The sequence below is a fragment of the Schistocerca serialis genome, chromosome 7 (genome assembly GCF_023864345.2).
Source record: "Schistocerca serialis cubense isolate TAMUIC-IGC-003099 chromosome 7, iqSchSeri2.2, whole genome shotgun sequence".
Taxonomy (NCBI): domain Eukaryota; kingdom Metazoa; phylum Arthropoda; class Insecta; order Orthoptera; family Acrididae; genus Schistocerca; species Schistocerca serialis.
This window is the reverse complement of record NC_064644.1, coordinates 521,629,439-521,649,729: the sequence shown is the minus strand read 5'-3', so window position 1 is coordinate 521,649,729 and position 20,291 is coordinate 521,629,439. Positions and strand designations below refer to the sequence as shown.

General features: G+C 43.4%; 1 protein-coding gene across 15 annotated transcripts in view; it reads left to right on the top strand.

Annotated features, from left to right (window-relative positions):
• The window catches only part of LOC126412831 (cytoplasmic dynein 1 intermediate chain-like), a 190,330-nt gene that overhangs the window by 143,720 nt on the left and 26,319 nt on the right, over nt 1-20,291 (top strand). For 11 of the 15 annotated variants that reach the window (XM_050082673.1, XM_050082677.1, XM_050082671.1 and 8 more), the window contains 6 exons: nt 2,717-2,875; nt 5,234-5,390; nt 6,810-7,064; nt 8,069-8,186; nt 8,353-8,584; nt 18,903-19,228. In XM_050082673.1, the coding sequence (XP_049938630.1) occupies nt 2,717-2,875; nt 5,234-5,390; nt 6,810-7,064; nt 8,069-8,186; nt 8,353-8,584; nt 18,903-19,228 (1,247 nt within the window). Of the gene's footprint in view, nt 1-2,692; nt 2,876-5,233; nt 5,391-6,809; nt 7,065-8,068; nt 8,187-8,352; nt 8,585-18,902; nt 19,229-20,291 lie in introns of all 15 variants that reach the window. The other 4 variants (XM_050082675.1, XM_050082674.1, XM_050082670.1 and 1 more) reach the window with 1 other exon arrangement.

Here is a 20,291-nt window from a genome sequence, read left to right as displayed (position 1 = left end):
CAAAACAGTGACAAGATAAATGCTTCTGTTTCACATTGCAAACTTATATGTGCGGCTTACTTTGAAGATGAATGTTTCTGGCTGTTTGAATTTGCAATGTAATGGTAGTATTTTCCATTATTGTTTATATAGCTACCTAATATTGGTAAAAATAAGATACCTGGTGGCCATACAAAACAAAAATTTATTAAATGGGTGGAGAGTACATCTGGCCCATGTTTCCATATTTGTAGCTTGTGTAAGAGTTAATAAATATTTATTGTTAGAATGACCGCTGTCTCAGATTTTTTAGGGATGTCAATGAATATTTGTTTAATCGCAGTACCTACCTCTATCAGGATAAAGTTTTTAGTGTTACAGAATATTCATTTGTCAATACAATCATGCAGTAAAATCTTCTTTTATTTCACCGTGTCATTTCACAGTGTGTCTGCAACATTTCAGAAAGCATATATATTCTCCTTCCATTTTCTGCTGAAGTACTTGTATTACTGGCACTTTGCCAGAAGACATCAGGAAAGTATGTAGCCTCTCAAATGTCTCAGACACACTGAAGATTGATGTGGCAGGATATGTGAGCAGATTGTTGCATTGACGTGCTGCAAAAACATTCATTTATTTGTGTATGATATTGTTTAAATTGCAAACTTTGAAGGTAAATATTATAGTAAACATTGCAGCATTTAGGTTTTCAGAAAATGTAAGTCATTAAACCTTGATATTATAAACAACTACTGCTGAACTGTAAGTAAGATGTAGCCCTACCAATAATCAGTCTCGCTCTTCAAAAATAAACATAAGGGAAGTAATAAGTGAAGAACACATTAGAATATCTCCAACAATGGGAACTCCAGGTAGGAATATCAACAATGTTGTAAAAGACAGATTCCAAGAAGGCATGTCAAGTTCCAGTGAGGCATAATCAAAAGACACACACATATAGCTTTTGGCTTCTGCCTTTCTCAGTAACACACACACACACACACACACACACACACACACACACACACACACACAAACAATCTCATGCACATACAACCACCAACGACTTGATGTGTCTTCTTTACAATAAGCAGCAATCTGTCTTTTTCCTCCATTCGAATCTCTGTATGTCTCGATGGTGATTGTTGTGTGATTATTCAAATTCATCTGAAATCCGAACGGCTGTTATATATCAAAGTGTTTAATTAAACACTACATCATATGAAGCTTGTTTACTCGAGCACTCTCTAATGTAAAGGGAAGAAAATCCGTGCCAGTACTATTTGACGTCGGTAAATGGTATATGGTTATAGATTGGAAACATGGGCCATTCTGTAGCATAAGGTGGTGGGATATTCTCCCTCCCCCTTTCCCCCCTTTCCTTCCCCCTCTGCCCCCCTTTCCTTCCCCCTCTGCCCCCCTTTCCTTCCCCCTCTGCCCCCCTTTCCTTCCCCCTCTGCCCCCCTTTCCTTCCCCCTCTGCCCCCCTTTCCTTCCCCCTCTGCCCCCCTTTCCTTCCCCCTCTGCCCCCCTTTCCTTCCCCCTCTGCCCCCCTTTCCTTCCCCCTCTGCCCCCCTTTCCTTCCCCCTCTGCCCCCTTTCCTTCCCCCTCTGCCCCCCTTTCCTTCCCCCTCTGCCCCCCTTTCCTTCCCCCTCTGCCCCCCTTTCCTTCCCCCTCTGCCCCCCTTTCCTTCCCCCTCTGCCCCCTATCCTTCCCCCTCTGCCCCCCTTTCCTTCCCCCTCTGCCCCCTATCCTTCCCCCTCTGCCCCCCTTTCCTTCCCCCTCTGCCCCCTATCCTTCCCCCTCTGCCCCCTATCCTTCCCCCTCTGCCCCCTATCCTTCCCCCTCTGCCCCCTATCCTTCCCCCTCTGCCCCCTATCCTTCCCCCTCTGCCCCCCTCTCCTCCCCCCTCCCCATACTCCCCCCTCTCCTCCCCCCCTCAGCCCCCCTCTCTTCCCCCCTCTCTTCCCCCCTCCCTTCCCCCCTCTCCTCCCCCCCTCAGCCCCCCTCTCCTCCCCCCCTCTGCCCCCCTCTCCTTCCCCCCATCTGTCCCCCCTCTCCTCCCCCCCTCTGCCCCCCTCTCCTTCCCCCCATCTGTCCCCCCTCTCCTTCCCCCCTCTGCCCCCCTCTCCTTCCCCCCATCTGTCCCCCCTCTCCTTCCCCCCATCTGTCCCCCTCTCCTTCCCCCCATCTGTCCCCCCTCTCCTTCCCCCCATCTGTCCCCCCTCTCCTTCCCCCCATCTGTCCCCCCTCTCCTTCCCCCCATCTGTCCCCCCTCTCCTTCCCCCCATCTGTCCCCCCTCTCCTTCCCCCCATCTGTCCCCCCTCTCCTTCCCCCCATCTGTCCCCCCTCTCCTTCCCCCCATCTGTCCCCCCTCTCCTCCCCACTCTGCCCCCCTCCCCTCACCCCTCTGCACCCCCCACCCCACTGCCCCCCACTCCTCCCCACTCCAGCCCCCCTCCCCTCACCCCTCTGCACCCCCCACCCCACTGCCCCCCACTCCTCCCCACTCCAGCCCCCTCTCCACCCCCTCTGCACCCCCCAACCCGCAGCCCCCCTCTCCACCCCCCTCCGCCCCCCTTTTCCTCCCCCCTCTTTCCGCTCCTCTGCCCCCCCTCGTCCACCCCTCTGCCCCCCCTCTTCCCTCCTGTGTGGTTGTGAGGTGAGGGGACTAGTATGGGCTGGAGAAGGCCAGGCTTATTCACCGCAGTTCTGACCTTTGACGATCCGCAAGCGGAAGACGAGGAGGGTTCGCTGCCGCATTTGGAAGGTGGAGGACTTTTCCAGAGCAAGCTCCCACCAGGCATCCTTCCACACGGTCTGCCACGAGTGAAGGAAGTGCAGCCAGCAGTGACAAGCCTTGAGCACGAGGCAACCAAGCAGCAGGAACAAGGTTAGTGGCTATGATAATTTATTATTATTATTATTATTATTATTATTGATTCTTCAATTTCTCCAGGCATATTTTATTACGAAATAAATCTCGGGTGAACAGCCTGGTATCAGTGTACATAGGACACAATATTTCGGCACGTTGCCATCATCAGGTTCGCTGATGTACTGACCGGCGATGGTCTGGCACCAGGTATATATAGGACAATCCCCCTCCTGCTCCTCCCTCAGTCTCCTCCCTCAGGCACTTTGTGTGAGTTGGTGCGGTCCGCACGCGGTCGAGGCACAATGTCCGTTCTCCTGCCGTTTGGGCGCTCCGTCCTATGTCTTCTCGTTCAGGAGGGTCTGCCGGCACCGCTCTCGTTATTCTTCCCTCCTCCCCCAAAGTCGGTACACTTTGGAAAATAACCTTTTTTTTCTTAATCCAGGTGATCGCGGGTTCCCACGCCTTGCTAAGGATGTAACCGCTGTCATGATTTAGTTGTGGCTCCCTTACTCTGATCTCTATGGCTCCTTTGATGACACAGTCCCAGTATTTGGAAATCTGTGTCAGGACTTTGGTTTGGTCATAATCCATGCTTTTGAGTTCCGACAGGCAATGCTCAGCAACTGCCGACTTACTGGTCTGTTGCAGTCGAGTGTGCCGTTGATGTTCTCGGCATCGGTTCTCAATGGTACGAATGATTTGACCTATGTATACACTACCGCATTGGCAAGGTATCTGATAAACCCCTGATTTACGTAGACCAAGGTTGTCCTTGACACTACCAAGAAGGCTCTTGGTTTTGCTAGGAGGACGGAAGATGGTTTTGACTTGGAGTTTACGTAAAATGCATCCAATTTTTCTGGATAAGGCCCCACAAAACGGAATAATAGCCAAGGCCACCTCCTCCTGAGGTTCATCCTCAGTTTCCACCAGTGCTGCAGGTGTGGGATGTAGAGCCTTCCGATTTTGCCCTTCCTTGTAACCATTCCTCCGAAACACGGTCTTCAGATGGTCCAATTCTTGTTGGAGACTATCGCTGTCGGAGATGGTGTGAGCTCTGTGTACAAGAGTTTTGAGCATGTCATTTTTTGTGCTGGGTGGTGACAGCTATCCTCACGTAGGTACAAATCGATGTGCATCTTCTTCCTATACATGCTGTGGCCCAAAGTGCCATCAGCTCATCTTCTAATCAAAACATCTAGGAAAGGGAGCATCCCATCTCTTTCAATATCCATGGTGAACTTAATATTCTCGTGTCTGGAGTTGACATGTGTGAGGAAGTCTGCCAGTTTATCTCTTTCATGTGGCCAGATAACGAAGTTATCATCCACATATCTAAAGAAACGGATGGGTTTGAGATGTGCTGATTCAAGAGCTTCCTCCTCGAAATGTTCCATGTTCATATTTGCGACAATGGGTGAGAGTGGACTCCCCATGGCTACTCCTGTCTGCTCGTAGTATTCACCGTCAGCGCATGTCTGAAAAGGTTGGTGGTCTCTTCGTCAAATTTCTCGGGTGAACATCCTGGTATGAGTGTGCATAGGACACACTATTTTGGCAAGTTTTCACTTTCTACATACCACCCTCACTCCCCAAGTTCGAAAAATGTAATGGAATAATTTATTAATACTGAGTGTTGATGAAAGTTACATCAGCAACATTTAAAAAATGTTCAAAGAAAAGGTAATTTTTGTGTAAGAAGCTCATTACTTCAGGATATGGTGCTCATAAAGAGCATAGTTAAAGATATAAAACAGCAAAATTTGTAAAATGCAAAGAGTGTAAAGCATTCAGTCAAAAATGTGTCTGCAGAATGTTTCTTCAATTTCAGATGAGTTACCTGTTGACAAATTTGCAATTGTGATTTGTGCAAGAATTCATTGGCTAAATTTACTTCTGTAATCATGGAAAAGAGTTGTCTTTACATTATCGTAGCTAATCTTGTGATATGATACTTCTGTGAAGTTCCAACACATCCTGGTAGCTAAACTCTTGGTAGTGTTGGTAAAGTAACAACTACCAAAAATATCGTTTGGTGCCATTAGCAAAAGAAAAAACATTTCGCAGTCACATACAACAAAGATAAGTTATGGGAAATTCAGGATTGCAACCCGTAGTAATCTGAATCTTGAACAATTCTTTTGAGTCCTTTGAGCAGATAAAATTGTCACACTGTCCAGTCTGAGTACTTCTCATTTACTTAAAAGGACATAACAAATGACAAGACCTTTCCCGTCAATGTATTTTTGTTAATAGCCTTGTGGTTTTGGTGATAAGGTAAGTGGTTTTCAACTAATGTTTGTTTTGTTATCAGCTGTTATTCTTAATTCTGAATAGTATTCATTGGTTTATTCAAATTATTTTGGTTTTTAGTGCGTGAATTGTCAGAAGAAGAGAAACAAATGATAATACTTTCAGAAGACTTCCAAAGATTTTTTGATCGTTCTGCTCGTATAATGGAAAGAGCATTGTGTGAATCCGTAGACATATACACAGATTACACAGGTGTCACAGATAATGAAGAAGGAACGTAAGTATTCAGTAAAACTGATTTTAAATTTTACATGTTTTATGAAGAATGTGCATTTTCGGCTGTAACTCTATGTATGGCATTCTCATTAAATGACCATTTTGTAGAAAGATAATAAAACATGTAATTTAAAAGGTAGTGTAGTATGCAGAGATCAAATTTTAGGTATTAACATGTATTTTTGAAATGTTTTCATGTTTCTTGCACATTACTGTAGGCAAGGTGAGAAAAAGTACATTTTTAACTCTCTTCGAGATAAATGAGTGTCTACAGGAAACTTGCAACTGAAGCTCAGCTACAATGAACCATTCCTATCATTAGCCTTGTGATACAGAATACAAGTGACTTGTACACTTTGTATTGTCTGCTGCACATCTTGCTTACAAATATTGATGTGCAGCTGAGACTGGATCAATGGGACCTTAATCTTAATCTCAAAAGCAGCTACAGGGAAAAAATGAAGGATGAAAGGTATAGTTTGAAGAAATAATGAAAAAAGTGTCAAAGTGAGACAGATGCTCACAAGGAGAGGGAAATGTTGCAAAATGTAATGAGAACATGGTAGAAAATAAAAATATGTGAAAGAATGGAAATGGCACATGTATAAGAACACCTTTTGAAATTAAGATTGTGTGAATGGCAAAAGTCATATACATACTGGGGAAATTCTCTTATCTCTGAAAATTCTAGTTGTTAAAGAACAACCTAGGTGACTGGGATGGTGAAACAAATGTCCAGATCCTTTCTGTTATATACCAAAGGGTACTCAACAGCAAATTGTTGCATAGAAAACTCTATGGCCATACATTCTTACTGAAATGGTACTGGTGACCATGGATTTTCTACTTTTCATTATTTTAGTTAACAATTTCTGAGACTATTGAATTTCTTGCTTTGTAACCTTTTGCATTGCCTGTGATTATTATTGCATTGTTGGTACCATTTGAGATATTCTGCTGATTATGAAGGCAAAATCAAACATGAAAAGAATATGTTGCAACTCCATACTTTCTCTATGTGGTGGGTAGCAGACATGCTAAATGAAAACACAGCTAAAAATTTAAGCTTTCAGACAAAAAATCCTCCTCACAAAATGGAAAATGGTCACACTTTCATACAAGTACAACTTGCACACATGTAGCCACTTTCTCTGGCTGTTGTGCTTGGAGACAGTGGCCGTGTGTGTGTGTGTGTGTGTGTGTGTGTTCTGTTTTCAAAGAACATTTTTTTTTTGAAAGCTTAAATATGTAGGAGTCTTTACATTGTGGCTTTCTATGATTCAGTGCTTCCTCTTATGTGGTGAGTAGCAGTCTGTCCTTTTCATAATATTGTTGATTATGAAGGCATTCTTTTGTAGTGTTGTTTTTAAAAATGTTCTGTATGTGTATTCACCTACAAAGCAGCAATCCTCATTTACAGGGATGAAAAATCTAATGCAAGGCTCTCCCTTAATCGTTGGTTCTATGATGAGCGCTGGTCTCGTAACAGATGTGTGACTTCAATGGACTGGTCCCCACAATTTCCAGAACTTCTTGTTGCAAGCTACCACAATAATGAAGATTCACCCAATGATCCAGATGGTGTATGCCTCATATGGAATACAAAATTCAAGAAAAGAACTCCTGAATACATATTCCACTGCCAGTCTCCAGTGATGTCATCTATTTTCGCAAGGTAATTTTAACTTGACCAACAGTACCATTTTAGATGTTCTTAAAAATAAGTACAATAGAAATATAAAAATGTAACTGACAGTTGAGTTCCTTGTGAGAAGTATCAAACAACAGTTGATACTATGTAAGTGTTGTAGATTTTCTCCGGGTGCAGTACACATAAATTATCAACTATCATCTCATTAAAATATGTTAATAGTTTTCATTCATTTAATTGACAAGTTGACATTGGCACTGTTTCACAACTGCTGATAAAAAATCATATTGTTGCATAAATGTCAATGTATAGTTGCAGTTTCCATTAAAAAAATTCTCAAGAATTTGTGATATGGAGGGAAGTGTCATCTAATCAATGTTGTTAAAAACCTCGTGTGTTTGGATCATAATGTGAAAATTGCCACCTGTTTATTAGAATATATGAACAAGTTTCAACATTCTTGCATCAAATGTTTTAACCCACACACCATACATTTCTACTACTTTGTGGTTTGTATTTCTCCCTGTGCCCTGCTTACTAAAATTGTATAAGAGATGGATAAATTGCTAACTTGAGCTTCTTTGAGCATTTGGAAGGGAGAAAGGGTGTTAATTAACGTCCTGGGATAATGCGATCCATATAGCTAAACCTGCAGTCTGTCAACATAGTGGGGGATATGCTCACTTCTACACGCACTATGAATACCTCTGAAATAATTAATGTTGATTGGTGTAAAAGGGAAGGACTAAGAAAAAACTGAAAGTAATTGCGATTTGTGATTTTTCTGCCCATGCTTGTGAATCATTATTTAAACTCTGAGTAAATACAAATTTTTAAATGCTACTGGTTGTATACCTCTTTATTGCGCATTTGTTTACCTTCCCTACTTCTCTTGTGGATACAGTGCTCATGTTACTTTAAAGACACAGGTACATTGCTACTTTAATCTACTTGTAACCCAATATTTACAATTAAAGTGATGAAACAATGTTTTAAAGTGTTTGTACATTCCCTTTGTTTGATGCCAGATTCCACCCAAATCTCATTCTTGGGGGCACCTACTCTGGACAGATTGTGCTATGGGATAATCGTGTTCAGAAGAGGACACCAATTCAACGAACCCCATTGTCATCAGCAGCTCATACAGTGAGTTAGATTTTAAGTCATACCATTCTCAAACACTATTATCCTGTGTTGTATAAGCCTAATAAAAATGGTATACAGCTTATTGAAATATTCTGTATTTAATCTAAAATGCTGCAAACTCATTAAAACTGGCAAATACATAGGTCATTATTGTATTTTTTTCTAGCATCCTGTATATTGTTTGAGTGTAGTAGGCACTCAGAATGCCCACAATCTCATCAGCGTGTCTACTGATGGAAGATTATGTTCTTGGAGTCTTGACATGCTGTCAAAGCCACAAGAAACACTGGAACTGCATCATAAGCAAGGAAAACCAGTTGCAGCTACTTGCCTTGCATTCCCACATGGTGATGTCAACAACTTTGTTGTTGGCAGTGAAGAAGGAGCTGTATATTCAGGTGAATTCCATTAATGTTTTATTTACTAATATGTTCAGATAATTAATGTTTGATTTAATTGAAAGAGTAATGGTTTGATAATTTCTCAGCTGTGTTACTAGATGTATCAGACAAATTACTTTCGTCAGGCATTAAAATATGAGCTAAACACATACTTTCCCTCAAATATATTGTTTACGTATGTTCCTTGTTCAGAGGAGAGGAAGGTACAGATGGGTGACAAGACTAAAGTAGCTAGGAGCATGAGGTGGGAACTGTCTCTGTAACATGTCCTTTGTTCACATAACCCCCATGACCTCAACTCTCACTATTTCCATTACTCCACCTGCCTCTGTCCCCTTCCCTGCTCCCACTGTAGCCTTCTGTCCCCCAGACTCACCTCTGCTTCCCTTCCCCCTCCCCCCACCACCCACCAACAGGCATTACAGTGTCTTCCCCACATATAGTGCTATTTGTCCCCCTCCCTGTCCACACTTCTTCTGTATCTCTACTATCCACATCAGCAGAAATTGCTGCTCACTCCAGTGGGCCACAGCACCTGAAGATGACAGTGGCATGTATGCATTAGTTCTGCACATATGAACCTGTGGTTGTACGTTTCTTCATCTGATGAATGACTGCCATCAAATGCCTCCTCCATGTAGGGATTAGCACTCTCTATTTTACAGTTCACGTGAAAAAGTAGAACTACAGACAAAGAAATGGTCCATTCAGACACATGAAAATCTATGCTGCAATCTTTTACATGGAGAGAATACGCCAGAACAAATACACCATCGATATTTTAGCTGCTAAGACACACTTTAAGTGTTTCAAAAAAGTTTCTTACTAATTTTTGCTGCATGAAGGACTGCTAAAAGCAGTAGTTTGTACAGCCCTTTCTGCCTTGTGCAAAAATCAGCAGAAGCAACCATGACAAAAGGCTACAGTGCTGTGAAGAGTAAAATCCAGAGTACGCTTACAGGAAATTGAAGTACCTAAACAATACCTAAAAGTAACATAATATTAATTTGTTGAGTAATTTCCAGTTCATATTGACAGTCTCACTGTTCAGGTGTGATTCATAGAAAGATAATGGTAGAAGAAAAAAATAGTATCCCATAATAGTCAGTTCCCTTCAGTTGGGATGAATTTATTGAAATGGAATATGTCGTATTCATATATCCTTGTATAACGGTTCTTAGAACACACTTCTTATGATAATTTTTGACGGTTGTATAATTTGCTAACAACTAAACAGTTCCTTTTCTATTCACTACAGTTGTCACAAAAAGATATCGTGTCTGTTGAATGACGAAAACAAAAGTTTTTCTTACACCATGCACGCTTGAGGAAAGTTAATGCATTCAGGCACTTCACAATAATTATTAGTTTTATTTAGACATAATGAATGAAATAAGAAATTATCCTGGTCATTGTTCTACATATTGTCCTGCATACCAAGCATACTTGATCATTCATAAAACATAGTGATAATAACTGATAATGTAAAAATGACTGAATTTTAGGAATGCTGCTCCACTGATAAACCTCATATGTCAAAGAGCTGTTGCAAATTATGTTGCCTGACAATTTCCTCATAATTGCATCCATTGTGCGGATCAATTCTTCAACAAGAGATTGAATCACATTACGTGTTGCAGGTGGAATCTGCATTATTTCAGCAGCCTTTCCATCGTCCTCCTCAAAAACAGATTGTTGTTATTTCCAAGCCATAAGTACAGCAAAAGTAAAGAATTGTTTTCTGCAATTAGTCAGTTACTTTTTTTTTCCAACCAAGCAGTCCTTTTACAATTTTGTGTCCTAATTTGCCCTGAATGTCCTAAAGAAGATATAAAGATGGGGATACACTAATCCGTTCATACTTGGCACTGGTGTTATTGAATGAAAATGTGTCACAGCGTTTATAGAGGCACAACTAACTGCTTCCCCCCCCCCCCCCCCCCCCCTGAAAGATATAGTACAGTTTGCATGCAGATCATTCATGAAATCCCCCTGCAGGTTCATGGTTTAGAATAGGTTCGAAGTATTCCTGCCTGTCTTATGAATATAAGGAGTCTCACATGTTTCGGCCTTTATGTGATGGTCCCCTGTTGGGTTTAACCTCCATCTTTCTCAATATTCTGAAGAAGGAACCAATTGGGATAGGGCACCTTACATGGTGCATAGTGTCCATCGTGCATTGAGATCTTTAACGCACTTTCTCATCGTCACATTGCAGTCTTGCTCATTCTCCATCTCTAGGGTGAGGACCCCTTCCTGGGTGCGTTTTCCACCATGCCCTATGCATTGTCACTTTCTGCACAGACGATGACCTGGACGTCTTAGCACCTCATATCCAGCACGGTAGCCAGTCTGTTGTGGTGGGGCCGCCATGTACCCTGTTGGTTGTAACCCCCTGACAACACAGGGATCGCTCTGCTGACGCCTGCTCCGTTAACTCCCCACGTATGCCATGGAGTAGATGCCCGTCTCCCTGGGGCATCGGGACACCCGACGATTGCCAGCCTGACAGGTGGCCCTTGCTGAGGCTGGGTGGCACCCATGGGGAAGGCCCCCTGGTTGGAGTGGATGGCATCAGTGCGGATGACATGGCATGATACGTAGTACGTCATCTCTTGCTGGTGGTCTAACTCCAATGCTAAGAAATATGACCCCAAATCATTCCCCTCCCTGGCCACACATGGGAGGAACGCGAGGCTAAGGATGGCAGTAAAGCTTATTCGCCCCGATACCTCATATGTACGAGAGTTGATGGGGAATCTTTTATATCCATGAAGCCTCAGTTTTTTGCGGACCATTAGGAGGACAAGATAGGGGAGGTGAAGGGCTTGTCCAAAATGCGCTTTGGGTCAGTCTTGATAAAAACAGCATCCTCTGCCCAGTCATGGGCTTTACTTGCTTGTGCCAAGTTGGGGCATGTTTCTGTTACCATCACACCCCATAAGACCTAAAATATGGTCCAGGGTATTATATTCAATGAGAATATTCTTTTGCAGTCTGATGATGAGCTGCACACCAATTTAGAGTGACGAGGTGTTCATTTCGCCCAGCATGTCCATCGGCGTGCGAGGGATAAATCAGGTTGCCACTGGTGCCTTCATTTTGGCCTTTGAGGGTGACACATTGCCCAAGAAGGTCAAGGTGATGGTCTACCGCTGTGACGTCAAGCCATATATCCCTCCCCCCACGTGGTGCTTTAAGTGTTGGAAGTTCGGCCATATGTCTTCCCACTGTTATTGCAGTGTCACGGGTCGAGATTGCGGACGTCCTTCACATCCCAATATCCCATGTGCCCCGCCTTCCATCTGTGTCAACTGCGGAGAGCATCATTCCCCTTGCTCACCAGATTGCAGGATTTTACAGGAAGAGAGGAAAATCATGGAATATAAGACTCTGGACTGACGGACCTGCACAAAGGCTAAGAGGAAATTTGAGCACCTACATCCTGTGGCTATGACCTCCTCTTACGCCGCTGCTACGGGAACAGTTGTTGCCCATCAGTTCCTCACATTCCTGTTGCCTCTCAGAACCAGAAAACTACACCTGCCCTGTTGATGGTGGTGGGCACTTCCCTCCCTGTAGCTTCCGCACGACCTACTTCGGGAGCAACACACGACCTCTCCCCCCCCCCCCCAACCAATCATCGGGGATATCAGTCTCCTCCTCTTGCTGGGAGGGGGTCCCTTGGGTCACTCCCTTCCCAGGTTCCTTCTAGTAGGAAAGACGACACCCGCCAGTGGCCGAAGAGCTCAAAATCAGCTGGTCGTAGGGCTTCACGCTCATCCTCAATCCCACAGACTGAATCAGTGAAGCCCTCCCAGCAAGGGAAACCCAAGGAATGTCGAGAGAAGTCCAAAACGAAGGTCCCCAACACCAAGGGATTTGTGGTGGCACCCATACCAGCGCTACCTTCAAACTCTGTGTCTGCGGATGAGGTGGAGATTCTGGCATCTGCTGAGGACCTAGATCTAGCAGGACCCTGAGACAAAATGGATACAGACTGCTCAGGCAAAAAGTCGGCGACAGCAGGAGACCCTGAGGCGTAAACTGCCTCACTGAATGTACCATGCCTTCTTAGTCTCATGATGACATCATCCTCTAGTGGAATCACAGTGGTTTTTTCCACCAACTGGCTGAGCTAAGGCAACTGGTTAAGCTTTACACCTGCTTTCTGCATTTCCTAGCAATACGGACCTCTGCCCTCCGCGGCTATAAGGGATACTACAGAAACTGTAGTGACTATAATCAAGTGTCAGGTGGAGTTTGCTTGTGTGTCCTAAACTCAGTCTGTAGTGAAACTGTGCCCCTTCAAACCCCTCTTGAAGCTGTGGTTGTCAGAATAAGGACGACACAGGAAATAACTGTCTGCAATGTATATCTTCCTCCAGATGGTGCAGTATCCCTGAATGTATTAACTGCACTGATTGATCAACTCCCTAAACCTTTCCTACTTTTGGGAGATTTTAACACCCATAACCCCTTGTAGGGTGGTACAGTGCTTATTCGCTGAGGCAGAGATGTCGAAACTGTACTGTCTCAGTTCAACCTCTGCCTCTTAAATATTGAAGCCACCACACTTTTCAGCGTGGCTCATGATAGATACTCGGCCATTGATTTACCAATTTGCAGCCCAGGAACTCCCATACATCCACTGGAGAGCACATGATGACCTGTGCGGTAGTGACCACTTCCCCATCTTCCTGTCGCTGCCCTGGCATCGGGGCCACAGACACCTGCCCAAATGGGCTTTAAACAAGGTGGACTGGGAAACTTTCACCACTGCTGCCGCTGTTGAATCTCTCCCATATGATAACATCAATGTGATGGTTGAGCAAGTGACTACAACAGTCGTTTCTGTGGCAGAAAACATAATCCCTCTCTCTTTAGGGTGCCCCAAAGAAAGGCAGTCCCTCGGTTCCCAGAAGTTGCTGAAGCAGTTAAGGAGCGTCGGTGCGCTCTACAGTGGCAGAAGCGGCACCTCGTAGCATTTAATTGGCTCTGTGCCCGCGTTCACCAGCTTATCAAACAAAGGAAGCAGGAGAGTTGGGAGAGATATGTCTCAACCATTGGGTGCCACACATCACCTTCCCAAGTCTGGGTAAAGATCAAACATGTGTTCAGGTCCCAGATCCCAACTAGTGTTCCCAGTGTTAACATAAATGGCGTGTTACGTAATGATGCAAACGTGATTGCCAAGCACTTTGCTGAGAACTATGACTATGCTCGAGCCTCTGCATCAGAGAATTACTCCCCAGCCTTTTGCATTCTCAAACACTAGCTGCAAGGGAAAATACTCTCGTTCACTACACGCCACAGTGAATCCTATAATGCCCCATTTACCAAGTAGAAGCTCCTCAGTGCCCTTGCACATTGCCCCGACACTACTCCTGGGCCAGATTGAATCCACAGTCAGATTAAACGTCTCTCGTCTGACTACAAGCGACATCTTCTCGTCATCTTCAACATGATCTGATGAGATGGCGTCTCCGTCGCAATGGCGGGAGAACACCCTCATTCTGGTGCTCAAACCCAGTAAAAACCCACTTGATGTGGATAGCTGTCGGCCCATCAGCCTTACCAATGTTCTTTGTAAGCTGTTGGAATGTATGGTGTGTTGGCGGTTGGGTTGGGTCCTGGAGTCATGTGGCTACTGTCTCCATGTCAGGGCAGCTTCCACCAGGGTTGCTATACCACTGATGATCTTGTGTCCCTCGAGTCTGCCATATGAAAAATCCTTTTCCAGACGCTAACACATGGTTGCCGTCTTTCCTGATTCATGAAAAGCATATGACACCACCTGGCAACATCATATCCTTGCCACATTATACGAGTGCGGTCTCTGAGGCCCGCTCCCAATTTTTATTAAAAATTCCCTGTTGCGTCATACTTTCCATGTCCAGGTCGGTGCTTCCCATAGTCCCTCCCCCCACCCCCCCATCTAGGAAAATGGAGTCCAGCACGGCTCTGTGTTGAGTGTGTGCCTATTTTTAGTGGCCATTAATGGTCTAGCAGCAGCTGTAGGGCCGTCCGTGTCACCTTCTCTGTATGTAGACAACTTCTGCATTTCATAATGCTCCACCAGTACTGGTGTTGCTGAGTGGCTCCTACAGGGACCCATCCACAAGGCACAGTCATGGGCTCTAGCCCACGGTTTCCAGTTTGCGGCTGCAAAGTTGTGTGTTATGCACTTCTGTTGGTGTCATACCGTTCATCCGGAGCCAGAACTTCACCTTAATGATGATCCACTCACTGTAGTGGAGATATATCGATTCTTATGACTGGTTTTCGATAACCGATTGACTTGGCTTCCTCACCTTCGTGAGCTTAAGCGGAAGTGCCCTCCGCTCCCTGAGCAACACCAGCTGGGATACAGATCACTCTATGCTGCTGCAGCTCTACAGAACCCTTGTTCAACCCACCTTGACTATGGGAATCTGGTTTATGGTTCAGCAGCACCCTCAGCATTGCGTTTACTTGACCCAGTGCACCTCTGTGGCATTCGCCTTGCGACAGGAGCTTTTAGGAAGAGTGTGGTGACCAGCGTCCTTGTGGAGGCTGGAGTCCCTCCATAGCAGGTTAGCCATGCACAACTGCTGGCCAGTTATGTTGCACACGTTCGGAGTTCTCCTGCACATCCGAATCACCGTCTCCTTTTCCCACCCACGGCAGTTCATCTCCCACAATGGCGGCCCAGGTCAGGCCTTCCAGTTGCAATTTGTGTCCGATCCCTTCTTTCTGAACTGGAGTCCTTGCCTTTACCACCTATACTTGAGATCCATTCACGTACACTTCCGTGGTGTACACCTAGGCCACGGTTTCGCCTGGAGCTTTCACATAGCCCCGCGGCTCTCCGCTGCCACTTCCTCTCAATTCTTGACATGTACTGAGGCCACGAAGTGGTTTACAGTGATGGATCAATGGCTGATGCTCACGCCAGCTTTGCGGATGTCCGTGGAGGACATACTAAACAGCATTCTTTGCCTGATGGCTGCAGTGTTTCCACTTCTGGGCTGGTGGCTAAATCTCATGCTCTTGAGCACTTCCATTCATGCCCTGGGGAGTAGTTTCTTCTGTGTACTGACTCCTTGAGCAGCCTACAAGCTATCGACCAGTGCTACCCTTGTCTTACTTTGGTAGCGACCATCATGGAGTCCATCTATGCCCTGGAATGGTCCAGTCGTTCAGTTGTGTTTGTCTTGACCCCAGGTCACGTTGGAATCCCAGGCCACAAACATGCCGACAAGCTGGCCTAACAGGCTACGGGGAAACTACTTATGGAGATTGGCTTCTCTGCAACTGACCTGCTTTCAGTACTACGCCACAAGGTTTTGCGGCTTTGGGAGACAAAATTGTATAACCTCAGCATGCACAACTAACTGTGTGTCATTAAGGAGACTACAATTGTGTGGCAGTCCTCCATGCTGGCCTCTCGCAGGACTGTGCGGTTCTCTGCCGGCTCTGCATTGGCCGTGCTTGGGTGACACATGGCTACCCCTGCACCATGATAACTCACCTCAGTGTTGGTGTGGCACCCGGTTGACAGTGGCCCACATCTTGGTGAGCTGTTTTTCTTTGGCTGCCCTGTGATGGACTCTTAAGTTACCAGACTTGTTGCGATTAATTTTAGCTGACAACGCCTCATTGGCTAATTTATTTTTATGTTTTATTTGTGACGGTGGGTTTTATTATTCTATATAAGTTTTAGTACATGTCCTTTGTCCCTTTGTGTTCTCCACTCTAACATTTTTAGGGTGGATGTTTTTGCTCTCTTGTTTTTACCCCATCTACGTGTTCCTTGCTTCTCTCTGTGGTTTTCTTTTCCTGTTTTGTCCATGGTAGTGTTGATTGTCCGTCTATCATTCTTCTGGTTCCTTCTTTCTCCTGTTATTGTGCTGTACATCTCCTTTCTTTTCCTTGTGTAATTATTTTACGAGGAACAAGGGACCAATGACCTCGCAGTTTGGTCCGTCCCCTCCCCCCCTCCACCCCCCCTCCTTTTAAACCATCCCCTCCCCCTTTCACGAAACCCAATTGATCAGTGTTATACACAGTAGTTGCAGAGAGAATAGCAAGCTTCACCTTCACATCATTTGTGAATTTCTCTTTAGTATTGCTTGTTAATGGTTCTCCTCTACATGTTTATTTGAACATGTAAATTTGCAACTTCCTGTACTATATCATTTTTGAACTCTGTTTAACCAGTAGTTCTCCACTGATAATTGTGTGTAGTATCTGACAAGTCCCCTCCCCCCCCCCCCCCCCCCCTCTCTCTCTCTCTCTCTCTCTCTCTCTCTCTCTCTCTCTCTCTCTCTCTCTCTCTCTCTCTCTCTCTCGCACAAACACACACATTTTCATTCACGAATTTATTTTGGTGACTAATTCTTACTTCATGTAATTCTTTCTTCCATTTATACACTCCATGCTTAGACTTTATGAAATGAAGCTGGCTTTGCAAACTGCTTAACTTTAAACATTTTCTTTCTCCTGTGTTCAATCAAAAATTAGAGTTTTTGTTGTCACTGAAAGCTATTACAGTAAAAGTTTTCTTTGGGCTAGTAAGGTATCCTTGTTTTGGAACCTTGATGGCAAAATTATCATTGTTTGAACCACAATTCATGGAATTGCCAGAACTGTTTCCTATTTTGTCCACTGTTTCCATACTTTTAATGAAATGTCAACATTGTTAGACTGACTGTCCAAGAAGTTCAGTAGGAAATAATACCTATGTAGTTTTTCAGGAGGAATAGGTGAGTTCAATTGTGTACCACATTATCACATTTCATCTTTGCAAGATTGAAAACGTTAATTTGATTGCACATTTCTTAAAACTCTGGAACTTGGACAGATACAGATGCTGATAGCAGACACACATAAAGAAAGCACAGTGTATATCAATTGAATTTTATATCCACTGTTAACACTTATCAATACTGCAAAAGCATCTGGTATCTTGTTGACTGTGGGTAGTAAGTGAATTACAGATATGAGTGACCAGTATTCACAATTGCGTTAGAGAATCTGAATTTTGCTACTATATCTGTTCATTGATTCTCTGTCAAACAAGGATATGCTCTGGCCATTTTGTACTTGGGCAGTCTGCTAGAATGCTGGTAGTGGTGCACAGTACTCCAACCCTGTAGTGGGCTAAAAATTTGACAAGTTTGAATATTAAAAAACTTTATAATGCATCTTAGCAGCTAAAATTTTGCAAGTGCGTATCTTTAGGTGTATTGTTCCAATGTAAAAAGTTTCAGGGCATGTTTCGACATGTGTGATTGGACCATTTGATTGTAAGATTAATAAGGAAAAAGCGTTAAAGGGTCCAAACTCTGCCTTATGACCCACAACTCAGATGATAGCTTAACAGGCTTACAGTTGATTCACAACATAGTTTGTTTTAATCTCACAGAAACACATTACATGATTTTTCTGAAGAAGAAAAAGCCAAGGTAATTTTTAGTTAGTATTAATACATCATGCAAGAAGAGAAATGTTACTAGATTGTACTTGCCAAAGTGAGTTCATTCCCATAACAAAATGGAATTAAAGTTTTATGAATTTCTCTCATGTATATGTTCATGCAGCTGGCAACAGTTGCAAACTTCGATCAGAAGATGGTTGTTATCCACCGACATCAATAGTCTGATGACAATATGTGATCATTGACTGGAATTAAAGAATGAGATTGAATTTTTATGGTTTAATAAGTAAAATAAGGTAAAGGTGCCAGTCACCTATATTGGACCCATGTATGGTGCATGTAAACACATTACAGAAAACAGTATTCACACTAGCTTTTGAGCTCTGTATAGTTCTGTGTGTAAATGTTCATGACTACCTGCCATATTCACTGTATTTCGTAAATAGGCTATCGTAATTAACAATTTTGTTCCACAATGTTTTAGTTCAGTTACTGTTTAATGCTAATGTTCTTCACATGTAATTAGAATTTGACTTTGAAAGATATTTTACATACATCACTAAAACATTGCATTTTTAAAACTGTCTTCAAATTTGCTAATGGAAAAAGACTGCTGAATAAACTGTGGTTGTAATTTTGTATCTTCTGTCTTATATTTATGTCCATGAAAGTTGTATCTTTATCACTGAAAAGGTAATTTACTAAAAATACATATTGGGATACCATTTGCTGAATAGCAAATAATGTAGTACTGTCTTCATATGAGAAAAAACTAGGTGGGGGAGGGGGGGGGGGGAGGAGCATGACTTGCTTGCTATCGTTTGACTGTAATGTAGTATGACATGAGACTGTAACTAAGGAGCAATGAATTTAAATAAACAAAATTCTTTTCAGCATGTCGGCATGGCAGTAAGGCTGGAGTTACAGAGTCCTATGAGGGTCATCAAGGGCCTGTTACGGGAATCTCTACTCATTCAGTGCAAGGAGGCATAGACTTCTCACATCTATTCCTGACCTCATCTTTTGACTGGACTGTCAAGTTATGGAGCCAGCAGGCAACAGAAGGGAAAGAAGGAAAGGACAGGAGACCATTGTACTCTTTTGAAGACAATGGTGATTATGTGTACGATGTTGCATGGTCACCTATCCATCCAGCATTGTTTGCTACTGCTGATGGTACTGGTCGGCTGGATCTTTGGAATCTCAATCAGGACACAGAGGTAACTTCAGTGCTTTCAGCTCTGAAAACAGTAAACTGTTCATATATCTTGCTGTTTGATACAGATCTACTGAGCTTAAAGCCTGTGTAATGATCCCACTAACAATGACCATTCTCATATGTAAGAAGAAACTCATAATGGAATAAAAATATCCCTAGGTTTGAGGCCACGAAAGCTAGAAACATTTTGATGTGGAGATTGATTCAGGATGATGGATTCAGTTTCATACTTTTATGTATCGTGAGCTGGACATGAAAGGGGGCTGATGTAATCTAAATTTTGATACACTGATATGGCAGTCTATGATATTCCATTGTCTCTGTTGGGTTTCGTGACTTACATCTTGGTGATAACTGAACTAATTCCACACATGACAGTGTGTCTCTCATGTTACTAAGTTCATTTCAGTTGATACATATTTTTAGTTCATCCAGTACTGATTGTGGAGGGAACGTAAACAGCTACTTTGGCAATTCACCCCTGCCCCCATCCACCCACACAATCCATTCATTTACTAAGAAGTCATCAACAACAACAGTCAATGAGGAAGATGCTGTTCTCTACTCCGCTAAAACTGTTTGCATATTAAAATGAAGTCTGTAAACTTTCTTCAATGATATTGGGAAAACATTCATATCCATACTGTCCTTTTTATTCTCAATTAATGCAGGGTATTTTGCAGTCTCCAGATGCAGACATTGTATCCAGTGTGAACATTTGTATCTGTTAATTTTCCCACCTTTTTGCTAAAATTTTGTGTGACAGAGAAACAACATAGTAAGTGGTGAAATTATATACTTCTCAACTATGGAATCGAAAGCTTGAAACATTCCTTTGTTTCTTCTCTGACCCAGGAAAGGAATCACTAACATAGTAGGAAAATGATTACCTCTTTCTTTGTATTGACCAGACATATAACTACTGTTCATTCCAAACAAGCATTGTACATATGTGACTTAGTGTCAGGAGACAATTAATGTGTGTGTAAGGTGGTAACCTATTTGTAGGTCGGGGTGAGGAAAGTGGTAACATGTAAGCAATACTCTGGAATTGGAGATCTTAA